Below are 16,224 nucleotides of genomic sequence, written 5' to 3' on the forward strand. Positions count from 1 at the left end.
AATTTAAATTCAAATTTCTGGTTATTTAAAATTGTCATACACGAGGTACGTAATATAATGAACCGGAGATTTATCTGAGATGAATTATAATACGTAACAATATATATTCACTGCAGGATCACATATGAAGTTTATGTCGAAATGCGCTGACGTGGCAGCGAATGCTCATGCGCTGCGGTATAATTGAAGCGTGGGTGTATGGAAGCTTTTATATTAAAGCAATTGCTCTATTACTCTAGCATTATAGATAAAATAGTATTCATCATTAACAATGAGTCTCAAGTCTCTTTCAAGTACCTTCTTTCTTTTGCTTACTGTTATAGTTATAGGAGAGACAGGACAAGTGACTCCTAAAGTTGGTGGCCAGGCTCACGTAAGCTTCATTTCACACATTAAAAAATCATGTAATTTCTTACAAAATTTTAGTTTTAAGGGAGTCATGCTCTGGTGTTTGTTTGTACACAAAGAAAACTACATGTGTCAATATTATCTGTAAACTATTTTAAACTGAATATTTCACTAAGTACCTATATATTTGTAATTGGAGTTTGAAGAAACTTATTCGGAATTGTTCTTTTTAACAGTGGTTATGAAGAAACTTATTTACGACTCATGAAGATTACTTTGAAACCAACATTTCGCGTCCCGAGTAAGCTAATTGTAATTGATAAAACTTCCAGATCCACTTGCATTCTGTAGTGAATACTATCATAATGTTCTATCATTATGAGAAGCTTTATATAATAGATTATCACAGAATGATTGAAATAATAAATTATCTTTATTCATTTGTTCTGTGATATCGTACAAATGTGGAGCGCCGATAAAGTATGGTGTTCATAAGTAAAAATGTATGCAATATTCTAGAAATTATAAATATTTGTTAATTTATAGTATTAGTTCCCTATGTGAACAGTTTGAGGTCGAAGTACACATGCCATGACCTTTCACAGTGTGCCATTCAACACGGTATTACATATTTCATGTCGGAGTTATCGACTATTCATTTTACCCCACATTGTCGATTTAGTGACATTTCGCTGTATAGAAGAGTGAATACCAAATACAGTGTACAGGGATATTGAAAAAAAAAACCAACAAAACTGTAGATATGCATTTAAGAGATTCTGTTCAATGGAAAAACAAAACAGATTTTTATTCGTCATATGCGCTTCATCTGCCACCCTGGTTTGTCAGAATGAGTCAAATTGACGTCACCAATTCAAAGACATATCTTGAGCATAAATACTTCCAAACAGATCTGATTATCTGTGTATTTGTACGCGTGATTGAAAGCTTGCTACGTTACGTGAAGATATACGTAGTAAATTTGGAATTATAATCAACGTTATTTCTCCAATACGGCGTCGGTTTGTTGGACCGATCAATGCTTATTCGGTTATGCCAATCAGCTAACATTTACATTGAAACTTTCCTATAATGTTTTAATGAAACAGGTTACTAGGCATGCACAAAACGTTTCCCGTGGTAGTGAGTAACTTTACTATAAATGCCTAATCATAATGATACTGGTATCAACACTGAAGCTGTACGTAAGTTCTAAAATGTCAAACATTATTCTAATTAATGACTTATTTGCTTACTTAAGTCCAAAAAAAAAAAAAGGGGCCGACATGCTGAATAGTCAATAAAATAGATAAAACTGCATTATTTACAACATAGTAAATGCAAGGAGCTTCAAGAATGATCGTAAAATATTTAGTCACCATGTAAATGAAAAATGGAATTTTCAGTCAATGGGTAGATGAACAGCTAGTCAGAGACCTACAGGGTTTAAATATAGAAGTCTCTAATACAAAACTGCTTGCAAGAGATCAGCAAGCACCATCAACTGGTCAGTAAGCACCATCAACTGCTACAATAATTTTGATTGAACAATGGGACTGATTATCAATTTTTTAATATTTCCATAGCTGAAAGTTTTAAGCGTGTCGAGTTATGGATCTTTTTATCTGCAGCACTAAACCAGTTATAAACAACATTTGAGCAAGAGCAGAAAATTAATTTTATAAACATTGAGACTTGGAGTAGCAAACAACTTGACAGAATGACTGACTCTGAAATTCATTAGACTATTTCAGAGAAAGGTTTGGTTGAAAAACAACACAGAAACAATAAAACAAGTGCATACTTGTTATTCAGCTTTTGACTTAAAGTCTGTACAATTAAAGGTTCAAATTAGCAAAATTAAAGGTTATTTTAGCACCTTTTTATCGACTATCTTGACGGATTTTAATGATACAGTTTACTTTATTAAAATTAATCACCATAAACAAAAAATAAATCTTCAAATTAAGGGTTCATCAATAGATAAGTATAACAACAAAAATTATCTTTCTAAAGGATGTTAGTTCTACAAAAGGATATGGTTTGTTTTGAATTTCAAGCAAAACTACACGAGGGCTTCTGCATTAGTTGTCCCTAATTTAGCAGTGTGAGACTAGAGGGAAGGGAGTTACTTATTACCACCCACCACTAACTCTTGGGCTGTTTTTTCACCAACGGATAGTAGCTGGAAGAACGAGTATGTCTGGTGGTGGTGGGGAATTCGAATCCGTACCACTCAAACTATGAGTTAAGTGCCCCTAACCAACTCCAATAGGAACAGGTCTAAAAGGTAATGAATTTAATAATCAGTATCATTACTCACAGTTTTTCTGTGTGATGATGCACTACCTGTAAACTAAATTTGTTTCTTATTAAATACATAGTCAAGTACAGGATTCATGTTTTTCAATGCTATTATCATGGTGGTCTGTTCATATTTCTATTTAACACGCTGGTACTAGGATTTTTCATAGTGTACAGTTCATGAAATATGGTTGCTAAGTTACCAAATATGCCGAGTGACTTTCAAATTAAATGGTACAAGTTCTATAATGCATCTTCACATTTCTTGCACGTAAAAGTATTTTGTCTAGACTGATAAATATGCATAAAAAAGACAACTTATCTGTATATTTCTGAGAGGATAAACCTGGCCTTTTCTCATCAGGGGCCACGATTTTGTACGTTATGATTTGGCTGAATTAGAGCTAGCTTGGCTGATCATTCTTGACTATGAACAACTAATAATATCCACACAACAATATTTACAACCATTTATCATGTTCAGACAACTAGTCTACTCCAACCATTACTGCAAAGTCGGTTGGTTATTAAGTATTGGAAAAGAATAAAGCTACGTATTGTAAAAAATCCTAGAAATATTATCAGAAATGTTTGCTTTATATGTATCGCTTTAAGCAAAAAATACAAGATATTTAAATCTAAAACTTGAATTTGGCAGTTAGGGTTATGATTATAGCATCACTGCGATCTGACAGTCTGCTTAAAGTAACAATAGTTACTGACTATCAGCATAATAATCAGTTATTGACTATCAGCATAATGATCAGTTACTTTATTCAACCTTGTGGATCTTCGGTTTTTTTCGTTTATACTCTGACATGAGATCATCCTTTTCCTGAAGATCTTTTTGTTCATGTATTTTTTGCAGTTTTGGTTCCAAGTGATTTTTTTCCACTACATTCTCTAGTCTCTTGTGTGTTTTTCAATAGATGAAAGATGGGCTATTGCCATTTCATCAATGTTTTCCTCATCCTCTTCTCACGTCTTCTCTTCCTTCATTTTCTCATTTCTTCTTGGTATACACTTTTCTACTCTTCTATTTTCTTATTCTTTTTTCATGTTTCTTTCCATTTGTTTACTTCTTCCTTTTCTCCCTCCCTTCTTGAGTTTTCTTTTCTTTTTCTACTAAATGGGACATCTTGAAGAAATTTACATCTCTTCTTATGGATATCGAGTGTACTTTGCCATCTGGTTTACTTTTTTATTTTTTTATTTTAAACTTGGTAGTAGTTTAGGTTTTAAAGACCCTAAGGCAAACATGGGGCGCTCAGAAACTTTAGTTTCTCTTCAGCCCCGCACATGAACGAAGGATAAAGTCATTAAGAAGAGTAAGGAGAACACTTGGCTGTTTTGAGTCTTGATAGATTTCTGATGTTTGACTTGGGGTGGTGGGATGTTGCTGTAATGGAGACCAAATGAGCTGGAGGAGAAAAGGAAGAACGAGAAATATTGTGAACAGGAGAAATCGAACAGAGTAAGGAAACAGACAGATGTAGATGCAGTATGAGTGAAAAGTAATACAGGGTTACGGACCTCTTTTCAGGACCTGGGTACATAAGTATCCAAATTTTTTGCGGTGGGGGGAAACGGGAGTACCCCGCGAAAACCCACTTTCACGTTCAGGGCGCCGAATAATCTACCTTGAATGTACCCTGGATAGACGAGGAAGTTTGAATAAGGATATCTCATAACGTTGAGGTCTAGGCTCTGTAATAGCTGGGATGTACGTATAAACAGAGCTGGAAGAAACAAAGAGAGTAAACAGTGGATCAATAATCAAGGGGGTAAGGGTTCCTTAATATTGCCCTGGTGTAAGGTGAAAATTCCTCATCCTTGGGCCACCATGGTGGAGGGGGGACAAAGGTGGAGAAGGTTCAGAAGGCTGACACTGTGGGTTATCGAAGGTAGTTAATCGCGGCAGTGGTGATAAAGGGTTGAGTTGTGGAGGAGGGGGAGAGAGTGGGAGCTGACCTTGTATAGGTAAGTTATCCAGGTGTTCCTCAGTTGTCTGGGAAAATTTATGTCTTCTGGGTATTCTGGTTTGAGTGGCTTGGGATGTGGTGGGATGCTTGTCTATGAAAAGGGAATTGAGTCCGACTATGTCGGATGGGCTATTCCATACTGTATATTCACAGGCGCGATCCAACTACTGCAAGACGCGGGACCTTTTGCTCTGGTTTACTCTTTCTTATTGTGTCTTTTATTGCTTGCACACCGATGAAAACTTCATCTCCCATGGAAGACCTCCCTGGTGGAAGAACTTTCATTGTCTGCCTGTCCATGGGTCAGACATGGAGTAGTTTTTATGACCTTTGGCACTTTATTATATTTCTTTGAGCCATCTGGGTTCTCCAAAGCAAATATTTCACTCTATTACTTATAAGCACGTATAAGCTGTCCATCTACTGTGGCTATGGGTATTTTATTTTTATGTACATCCTAAGCTCATCCAAAAACCTCCTGAATTTCATTATGGCAGTCGTTAAGCAAGTATTTCACTTGTTCCAATTAATTAGCATGATTTTGATTCATAGGGCTCAAACATTCCACTAACTTTAGGATGTCACTATCCAATGACAGTTTATTCTGCGGATAGGTCACTGTAGACTGCATGGCTTTCATCGTTTTTACTAGAAGATCTTTTCTGTGATGTAACTTTGTTGACAGCCAGCCATGCTTCTGCTCCTATTTCCAATTCATTCTCACTTTTTTACTTTAAATAGTCCTCACTCAATGGGAGACGTTCCCTTTTTTCTTCATGAGTCTCATGACTAAAGTTGAGAGCAGTGTGCTTATGCATTCATACTGGACATGTACAATAGGAGATGAACGCTTTCTGACCACCAGACGGTTCAGTTCTTCAAGAATGTCATCTTTACCAGTAGTACCTGTGCCTTGTTTCCGTTGATCCTGCTTGTAGTGGAGTTTAACTTGTTCTTCTTAACAATTGTCCTGTACTCTTTTACAGCTATTTTAAAAACTTGACCACTCCTGGTTACATCTTAAATCTTTGGAATATTGTTATTACAGTAAGCCAACGAGTTTGACCATATTTGAGGAAGGAAACCACTTCCATTGTTAGCGCTTCCAGATTGTTTAAAAAGTCCTTCCTTCTGCAAGACTGCGTTTTGAAAAAGTAGTACACATCACTGATGGTGCGCTGGGCGTTTCAATCTTACAAGATACTTGCCAAGTGGATTGTGACACATAAATTGTGCAGAATCCAACAAATACTAAGTATCTTTCCTGATAATTTCATCATTTGTGTTAATGGCTTTGTTTAAATTTGGTCCGTCTGTTGATAATGACAATACTAGAGTTAGAGGCAGTGAATGATAATTGAGCTCTTGAAGTGTATTTTAATTGCCAGTTTAAGATGTTGTTGACTGTATTAGTTTTTCGTCATGGAGTCAATTGAATATTTTAAATGGTAAACAATTCAGCCATGAAAACGTCCATGTAGGTGTCTGGTATGTGTCATTTACAAAGTTAACTACAATACTTCGAAGTATTACATTAATTACTCTCTCTTCATTATTCAACTTAGTATTTGAGTAACATTTCGTAATTCAGTATTTTACAAGTAATTTAGTATGTTAATAAATCTAGTGATTTTAGTCTGTTAGATCACCCAGTTTTTCACAGTAAAAATACTCTATCTACTCTATTATACTTGTTATTTCAAAACTATTGCTTGAAATAGTTACATAATTTCGAAGAAAATTCTGTGATTTTGATAGAATAATGCCACGAACTGTGTATTTTCTTATAGCAAAGCCACATTAGGCTATCTGTTTGTCCACTGAAGTAAATCGAACCCCTGATTTTACTGTTATAAATCCGAAGAGTTACCCTGTCCCAGCAGGGACTTCATAATATGTTAACATTTCTTGAAGAATACCGTACTATAACTTTTGTTTTTAATCTAAACTTCATTTAGATGCCCTATTCACATTTCTCAACATATTTAATAATAGCTCAATATCGTTTGTTGTATTCTCCTTTTTATTGGTGGGTTACGGTGAACGTTTTCAGTTTGTTATGTATACAGAACACAAAGTGAAATATATGTATTTTGTTTACTCACATCACCGCTCAGTTTCTGCACATAACCAAACGGAAAAATATATTTTTTATCAGCATATAACAGAATCTAAAAGTTTAATTTAATTTACTATTTTCTGTTCTAGATGCATAATGACAGTTTTAGAAAACTTCTGGAAGCTTTGCGCATAAATCAAAATCTGCACGAAGACGTGAAAAATGGTCGAAATAACGATATTTGGAAAACGTTCACACCGCCACCTGTAGAGTATCCTGAATGTTATGTCGAAACCGAAGAGGTATAAACGAAAATGATGTTGAAATATTCAGAAAGTGTGAAGACAAACTATTGTCCCGTAAAATATTTTCATTGTTTATTTTAACTACTAAAATATTTTCTTTGTTTATTTTTACTAGTAGAATACTTTCATTGTTTGTTTTCACTAGTATAATATTTTCATTGTTTATTTTAACTCCTAAAATATTTTCTTTGTTTGTTTTTACTAATAGAATATTTTAATTGTTTATTTTTACTACTAAAATATGTTCTTTGTTTTTAGTAGTATAATATTTTCATTGTTTATTTTAACTTCTAAAATATTTTCTTTGTTTGTTTTTACTAGTGTAATATTTTTATTGTTTATTTTTACTACTAAAATATTTTCTTTGTTTGATTTCACTGGTATAATATTTTCATTGTTTATTTTAACTTCTAAAATAATCTCTTTGTTGGTTTTTCTTGTATAATATTTTTATTGTTTATTTTAACTCCTAAAATATTTTCTTTGTTTGATTTCACTGGTATAATATTTTCATTGTTTATTTTAACTCCTAAAATAATTTCTTTGTTTGTTTTTACTAGTATAATATTTTCATTGTTTATTTTAACTCCTAAAATATTTTCTTTGTTTTTACTAGTAGAATATTTTAATTGTTTATTTTTACTACTAAAATATGTTATTTGTTTTTACCAGTATAATATATTCATTGTTTATTTTTACTACTAAAATATTTTTGTTTGTTTTTACTAGTAGAATATTTTCATTGTTTATTTTTACTAGTATAATGTTTTCATTTTTTATTTTAATTCCTAAAATATTTTCTTTGTTTGTTTTACTAGTATAATATTTTCATTCTTTATTTTAACTCCTAAAATAATTTCTTTGTTTGTTTTTACTAGTATAATATTTTCATTGTTGATTTTAACTACTTAAATATTTTCAATGTTTGACTTTACTAGTAGAATATTTTCAGTGTTTATTTTACAACTAAAATATTTTTATTGTTTGTTTTTACTACTAAAATATTTTCATTATTTATCTTACTACTAACATGAAAATAATAAAGGTTTTTTAAGCCTTATTTTACAGAGGGTAAATTTTCCCACCCCAATGTTATTAAAATATAAATAATATTGTATTACCCCTAATTCTCACCATTGGGGATGCTACAAACTGCAAAGGGGTGCTCTAATATAGTATCCGTGCAGTTTCGGATCCTCTTGTATTTTATCTTTTTTTAACTAGTTAACTTATTTGAAACTTAAGGAGCTACGTTATCGCCGTTCTACAATGCTAATTTAATTTGAATTTTTAATTAAACGCTAATAGGACGATATCCATTATTTAGTCAAAAATATGAAAAAGTGTTAAACTTATAAGAAATATAATCCAAGATGATTATTTATTACTTTTTATGAACTGATAAGTAGCTTCTATAAATACTTATATTAGGAATTAAACTATGTACACATTACTGCGTATTTTAAAATCTGAAGAGGTACAATTTTCTCAGTGAGTATTCAGTTTATTGAATTACGTGTTATACAGATTGCTCTGTATTTGTAATTGTTTATATTCTTTTGATGTTTTATGAAAGTATAAACATATTTGATAAATTCGCTTCTTATGTCACCTATATTATCATTTTATTGAGAGGTCAAAATTATTTAAAACCACTGTAATTTATGATGTTATGGCTTATACTTGGAGTATATATACAATTAGTAAAACTAGAAAACATAGATATACAGATTTTATTCGGTTTTATTCTTGTTATTTAATTTATTTGTATTTTTCTTTAACAGTGTGAAACAAAGAGAATTCCAGGGCGTTGCACAAACTTAGGGGGGACAGTCCCAGCCTGCCAAACACAGACTCTCCTGTCCCTTAATGAGTTTATCCAGTGTGGACAGGATATCGGTGTCTAGTTCTCATATGTATGGGCCACATTAGTAGCAACGACTAATGTTCATCGATGTTGTATACTACTTTTGTTTTACGTACGTGTGTATATGGTAATTTTCGCCTTCTTTAGGGTTAACAATATTCGACAAATAATATTATAAAATAATGAAAAGCTATACACATTCTTCAATATTTAAAGACGTTTTTTTTTTTTTTCCATAGGTTGATCAGTGTGTCCAAATTTTCGAATCGCATACATTCTACTGTTTAGAGGTTAATAAATACTACCTTCATAATTATTTATGCTGGTTTAGCAATGAATAAAAGTCTTGACTGTAAGGTTGGGAACCATTTTAAGAAATATATTGGATGACGTCATTAATTATTAAAAAGAACTTTATCTTGATAGCGATATTTAATTGTATTTTATCATTGGCATTATATTTTTATACAATCATATAATTGCCGAATTGATAACAACAACGTTTCATTATATTTTTGTTTAAAAATAAATAAGGTTAATCACTTTACTATTTTTAAAATAGGTTCTCCATTATGTGTGTTCTAAAACATAATTATTTTTCCAATGCTGTAACATGAAACAGTAAGAAAGTAGACTGCTGTTTAAAGCAGCGCCCCTTTACTCTTTATTTTTAAGCTAATTATTAAAAAAATACAACTCACTTTATTTAAAAGTTAACAAGGTATTTTTTTATCTTTTCACGCTAGTAATTAAACAAAAAGTAAAATTCGTTTTTTTTCTGTATTTTGTAAGTATTAACGTTTAACAGTTTTATTTAAAAATATACTTGTACAGTATTTACTGTATGCCATTTCTAAAAATAACGAAACGTTTATACACGTCGTCAAAGGGTATATTTAGAGCGCACCAAAGTTCGACTTAAAGCATTGGGTATCTGACAAATAGTGTGTAGGTTGTGATTTGGGACACAGCCTTCGAAACGGTCACGGAACAAGAGTGAAGTCAGAAGCAGTGCAGAGCAGGTCACGTTTACAGCAGTTGAATCTCTGAAAAAAGGTCAGAAGTATCCGATATGATCCAGTCTCTTACACGCGCGCGCACACACATTCACACAACAGTAAAAAATAGATATATGCATTTATATTTAAATATATACATTTGCATATATGTGTGTATGTTTAATAGGAGGAGACAAATACGTATACCATTCTCCCCACTGCTGAAGATACAGGGGACCTGCTCCTCCTCTCCATTCCACCATGCATAGCTTTGTAAAACTGAACAACTTATTAAGTGTGTTAAAGATGACTTTATGATAAAACAGACATAGCTGAAATATAAATATTTGAAACTAACACTCCAAGATTCAAACTTTCTCACTTTCTCAGGAAAAAAGGATATATGCTCAGTTAGTTTTGTTTGAGAACAAACAGTCTTTTGGATAAAAGATATTGACTGGTTTTGAGACAGGATAAAAACGGCTTGTAACATTTATTATCTAAGAGCTAAACGTAATAATCTCTCTATATTTGCATTAAAGGTAACCATCCAACAATAAAATATTAAGATACATTTTTTAACGTCACTATTTACTTAATACAGAAAAGCTGTTTAATTGCCTCCTGTTTTAATAAATAAAGTAATAATTATTTTACTTCTTTAAAGTTAGACTCAATTTCAATTTATTATTGAAAAACAAATAAACACACAAAATAATGGTAATACCTTACTGAACATAAAAAAACATTTTGTCAATTAAATGATTTTCAATGCATTTCGGGCACATATCTTTCCTTAGGCTTAGCTAGATGATCAATTATGACGTGAGCATGATACGCATTTTTCAAACATTGATTTAATTTGAGATATACTAAGTTATTATAAAAATACCTATTTGCCATTGTTGGTTACAATTCCACTTTAAACAAATAAATTGATATTAATTTCATAATCTGAATTATTGTATCCGAGTGTTTAAAGCTTCCTGTTGACGTTTATGATTGTAGTGCTGACATTAAAAATGTTTATGGAAATTACTTTTTATTTTCGAATCCAATAAGCACAGAACGTAGTTTTTGTTAGTTTGAAGGTTTAATTCCACGCATACACAAAAAACAACAATTAATTTTATTGCATATTATTCTGGAAAACAAGAAGTATTGATTTTACTCTTTTCCAGCTTAGATTTTCAAAACCTGAAAAACTGATAGTAGTATCCTTCAATAATTTGGTTAATTTGGCACAGTTTTTCTCCTTTCTTTTGTAACTGTACAAATTAATTGGTTAGATAGTTTGCGCACGTGTCTGTAGTAATGTTATTGTAATGTAAAAATATGTTATTGGAAATATTTTGTCTTTAATATACCCAGTAGAACCATTCAAATGGTTTATCTTATGTAAAAACAAGAAATAAGTAATAAAATTGTCTACAGTTTATGCATTCTGTTTTATGACTACGATTATGTAATTAAAGCAATTTGGGAAAATTAGAGTGTAGAATAAAATTTGCTGCTCTCATAACATGGCTTCTCGTTATTTATTGTCTGTCAGATCGTTTTTAATATTTCAGCTAATAGGATATTTGTAATGGCTATAGGCATGTGAAAATAAAAGGCAGCTGTTTAGGTTATACAATTGATGTTTAAACTTTTATATTTTGTCGTCTAAGTAGGCCTAGTATGGCCAGGTGGTTAAGGCACTCGACTAGTAATCTGAGGGTCGCGGGTTCGAATTCCAATCCCACCAAACATGTTCGCCCTTTCAGCCGTGGGGGCGTTATAATGTTACATCAATCCCGCTATTCATGTGTAAAAAGAATAGCCCAAGAGTTAGCGGTGGGTGGTGATGACTAGTTATATTCCCTCTAGTCTTACGCTGCTAAATTAGGGACGTCTAGTACAAATAGCCCTCTAGTAGCTTTGTGCGAAATTCAAAACAAACAAAATCGTCTAACTAAAAACTTTATTTTTGACATGAATTAAACATACTGTAGCTATCACAGACGGCACTTTCAAAACTTTTGATTTGAATATTCTATATTTACTCAAAACATTAATATAAATATTGAGAGTGAGTGGAAAGAAAAGGAGATTTTGTATATAAGTATCGAAGGAACAAAAAAGTTTGTTTGTTTTTGAATTTCGCACAAAGCTACTCGAGGACTATCTGTGCTAGCCGTCCCTATTTTAGCAGTGTAAGACTAGAGGGAAGGCAGCCAGTCGTCACCACCCACCGCCTACTCTTGGGCTACTCTTTTACCAACGAATACTGGGATTGAACGTCACATTATAACGCCCCACGGCTGAAAGGACGAGCATGTTTGGCGCGACGGGGATGCGTCAATATAGTCAATCAATTAACCTATTGCCTGCAAGCTACGTGGTAATCTTCAAAACTGAATCTTTAGTGATTTCAGATTTTATATTTGTCAGGTGTTGTGATGTGCAGCAAAGACATTGATTCAGCTGAGTTTTGAATTAGTGTTGCATTTCATTTCTCGAGTTCTTACGATTGTGGCTACTTATGTTATACCTTAACTGGATGTTTTTACGTTGTGCTGATTGTCGGGTGAGATTATTTAATGGTTTTGATCGTATTGTTCATGAAGGGAATGTTCATTGTGGTTGTTTTAGTGTAGATCTTTTATGTTTTGGGGGGCCGCTGCTGTCGTAGTGTTTTTGTTTTTTTCTGTGATTTGAAAACATTTTTGATGTTATATTCGGGGTATCCGTTTCGTAATAATAGTGTTTTAAAATCATTTTGTGCTGTTTGGATGGCATTGTGCACAGAGCAATTTGGATTTATTATCTTTAATTTTGGCCCGGCATGGCCAGGTGGTTAAGGCACTCGACTCGTAATCTAAGGGTTGCGGGTTCGAATCCCCGTCGCACCAAACATGCTCGTCGTTTCAGCCGTGGGGGCGTTATAATGTGACGGTCAATGCCACTATTCGTTGGTAAAAGAGTATCCGAAGAGTTGGCTGTGGGTGGTGATGACTAGCTGCCTTCCCTCTAGCCTTACCCTGCTAAATTAGAGATGGCTGGAGCAGATATCCCTCGAGTAGTTTTGCGCGATATTCAAACAAACCAAACGATTTAATTTTTTATTATTTTTTCTCTTTCGGTTTTAGGCCCGACATGGCCAAGCGTGTTAAGGCGTGCGACTCGTAATCTGAGAGAAAAGGCAGCTAGTTATCACCACCCACCGTCAACTCTTGGGCTACTCTTTTACCAACGAATAGTGGAACTGACCGTCGCATTATAACGCCCCCATGGCTGAAAAGGGCGAGCATGTTTGGTGCGACGGGGATTTGAACCCGTGACTCTCAGATTACGAGTCAAACGCTTTAAACCACCTGGCCATGGCGGGCCATATATTATAGATGAATGTGTCTTGAAGATATTACTCTATCTAACCTTGGTAACTGTTTTCAGTTAAGACTACAGAACCTATCCCTTTCTCTGGTTATTTTACGAGTATATTGTCGATTGTTCATAGCTCTTTAACATGTTCTACTGCTGAGATGTTACATTTTCTTTCATGATATTTATATGTAGTTAGAATATTTTTTTTTATCTGATGCTGTAGGAAGGATATCTTTTCCCCTGTGCCTGTTGATGTCTATGGCGGTTGATGTTTCTTTGAGTCAAATGGGTGATTGGTGGTTGATAGGTAATTAGTATCGTCTTCTTGGTGATTTGTATCTCTTATACGGTCTTGGGTAATAGAGGATGAGTGAATGTTGTCTGAAGTATCTTTGGAGATATCACTTGTGTCTTCTAGTGTTCTTTGTGTGGAGTTTCTTGAGGCATTCGCTTTTTCTTCAGTCTTATTATATTTTCCTACAGGAGTGACATGGCGTTTGTTGAAACATTTCGGTGCTGTTTCGTAATTGTGCAACTGTCTAGTGTTTCTAAAGTGCTGTAGAGTTGATAACTTATGACCTTTTTGACCAGTGCTAATTTCCTCTGATGCCATTTTTTTCTTTTGACACTTCTAATGCATGACACCTTATAGACTAGTTTTAAATAAACGGTGTTGATTACTCACTGGTTTTTGTAAGCAGGTTGGTGGTCGGATGAGACATTGGTTACATGTTGGTTAATGTTACTTTATCGACACCGCTGTAGAAAGTGTATTTGCTTTTCTATCCTGATCAATTTGTTTGTGTTTTCGTACAAAGTATACTGCTGAGAGCTACGAAGTTTCCAATCGATTGCTGGAAACCATATTTTGGGTAATTGTTACTTTGTTTGTAAAGGTGATATATGACAACAAATCTCTGGAACGTCAATGAAAACAAACGAGGTTTAAACTAGTGCCACATTAGTAATGGAATTTCGAATGTTCAAATGTTCAAAATAGTTCAATAAACTATTTTGAAGGTAGGTAAATTGATTACTTGAAAGAAAACTAGAAAGGTCGCCAGATGGTAGTTTTTTAATAAGGAAAAAATCATTTGATTTTGTTTTTTTGAAAATTTGAATCAAATTTGCCCTAAAGTAAAGTTTACTTTGAATGAAGTAATTCAGATTTATCATTTTTAGATATATGGGTTACAAAAATATAGAACTATAAGACTGAAACGGATTTATATTAAAAATCTAGATATTGGATTGAATTAATAGATTTGTAATATAAATCCTAAAACATACTAAATTAAATATTCGACTTTGATTAGATGAAAGAGTTGCTTCTAACCCGGAAGTTCAACAGCAAAAATTGAAAGAATTAAAATGTTAACTTAAGAAGTGTTAACTTTCAGAAAATGTTTGGTTTGTTTTTGAATTTCGCACGAAGCTACTCGAGGGCTATCTGTGCTAGCTGTCCCTAATTTAGCAGTACACGACTAGAGAAAAAGCAGCTAGTCATCACCAACTACCGTCAACTCTTTGGCAACTATTTTACCAACGAATAGTGGAATTGACCGTCACATTATAAAGTCCCCAAGGCTGAAATGGTGAGCATGTTTGGTGTGACGGGGATTCGAACCCGCGACCCTCAAATTACAAGTCGAGTGCCTTAACCACCTGGCTTCAGAGAATGTAACATAGTGAAAGTCTTAAATTAGCTAAGATTAAAAAGAAAATTGACAATGACCATAAATATACCTTAAAGGAAGAATTATTCCTTTCATAATAACGCGATACTATGGAGTTAAAATGAATACTAATTATATCCAAAAACTAATTCGAAATAGTTCCCGATAAAGCTTTGAGAGCTAAGTTTGAAATACACAAATCATATTATCACGAAGATAATCCAAAAGTTCATATATTATCTTAAATCAGGTAATTAAAGCAAAGAAATCTAATAGTGTTTTTCCCTGAAATGAACCCAACTGTTATATTTGTGGGAAACGTTATATTACACATACTAAACATATTACAGGCCCTACTGGGGATAAAATTATTTGTATACAATCTTCATTTAGTTGTAATTTTCATAATGTTATTTATGTATTTGACGTAAGCAAGTATATGCTGGAAAAACAAGAACCTTACGTTTAAGAATAAATTTACATAAATCTCATGTCAATAATGGAAATAATAGTCCTAAATCTGTTTCCAAACGCATTAAAAGTGTATTATGGGAAAAATAATATTTTATACGGAACCTTTCCCATAAATATAACAATTTTGTGAAAGGAATAACATGCTATATTTAGAAAATAATTTTATTAATAAATTTAAATGTCATTAAACATTATATAGTTTAACATATAGAAGACTTTTAAAACGTGTAAAACTTTAAGGTCAGAATACGCAGAAAGATTTATAATGTTAATGAGGTCATGTCAAACCAACTATAAATATAAATCAAATAGGTGATTACTGTCAAAAACATAGAATTAAAATAAACGTTCCAAAAACACAAATAGTTTTATTTCCTAACATGTCAACACAAGCACAAAAAAACCACAAAAACTGTACCTGCATGGAACTCTACTCCAGGCTACAAACACCAAAAATGTACCTACATGGAACCCTCTTCCACACTACAAAAACCCAAAATGTACCTACATGGAACCCTCTTCCACACTACAAAAACCCAAAATGTAACTACATGGAACTCTCTTCCACACTATAAACACCAAAAACGTGTTTTACATATAACCTTCTTTCAGATTACACCCACCAAAAATGTATCTACATGGAATTCTCCTACAGACTGAAACGTCAGCTACATTTTGAGTCATTACATGCGATGCAAAATTTACCTGGTAAACTCGTGTTAACTAAATCTAAACCAAAATTTGGAAATAAGCGGACTACCTTAGGAGCCTTACACATACAGCAGTACCAAGAATTACAAGTTCAATTTTGCTACATAAATACGTTACTTCACAGCCACAGTACG

At 33.0% G+C, this 16,224-nt stretch overlaps 1 protein-coding gene across 1 annotated transcript; it reads left to right on the forward strand.

Annotated features, from left to right (window-relative positions):
* The first annotated feature begins 271 nt into the window (after positions 1-271).
* LOC143236160 (uncharacterized) lies at positions 272-9,299 on the forward strand. The gene is made up of 3 exons (XM_076474444.1): positions 272-373; positions 6,843-6,995; positions 8,783-9,299. The coding sequence occupies exons 1-3, from the start codon at positions 272-274 to the stop codon at positions 8,903-8,905; spliced, it is 378 nt and encodes a 125-aa protein (XP_076330559.1). The 3' UTR covers positions 8,906-9,299.
* The last annotated feature ends 6,925 nt before the right edge of the window (positions 9,300-16,224 follow it).

This window comes from Tachypleus tridentatus, chromosome 13, assembly GCF_004210375.1.
Source record: "Tachypleus tridentatus isolate NWPU-2018 chromosome 13, ASM421037v1, whole genome shotgun sequence".
In the NCBI taxonomy this organism is placed as follows: Eukaryota; Metazoa; Arthropoda; class Merostomata; order Xiphosura; family Limulidae; genus Tachypleus; species Tachypleus tridentatus.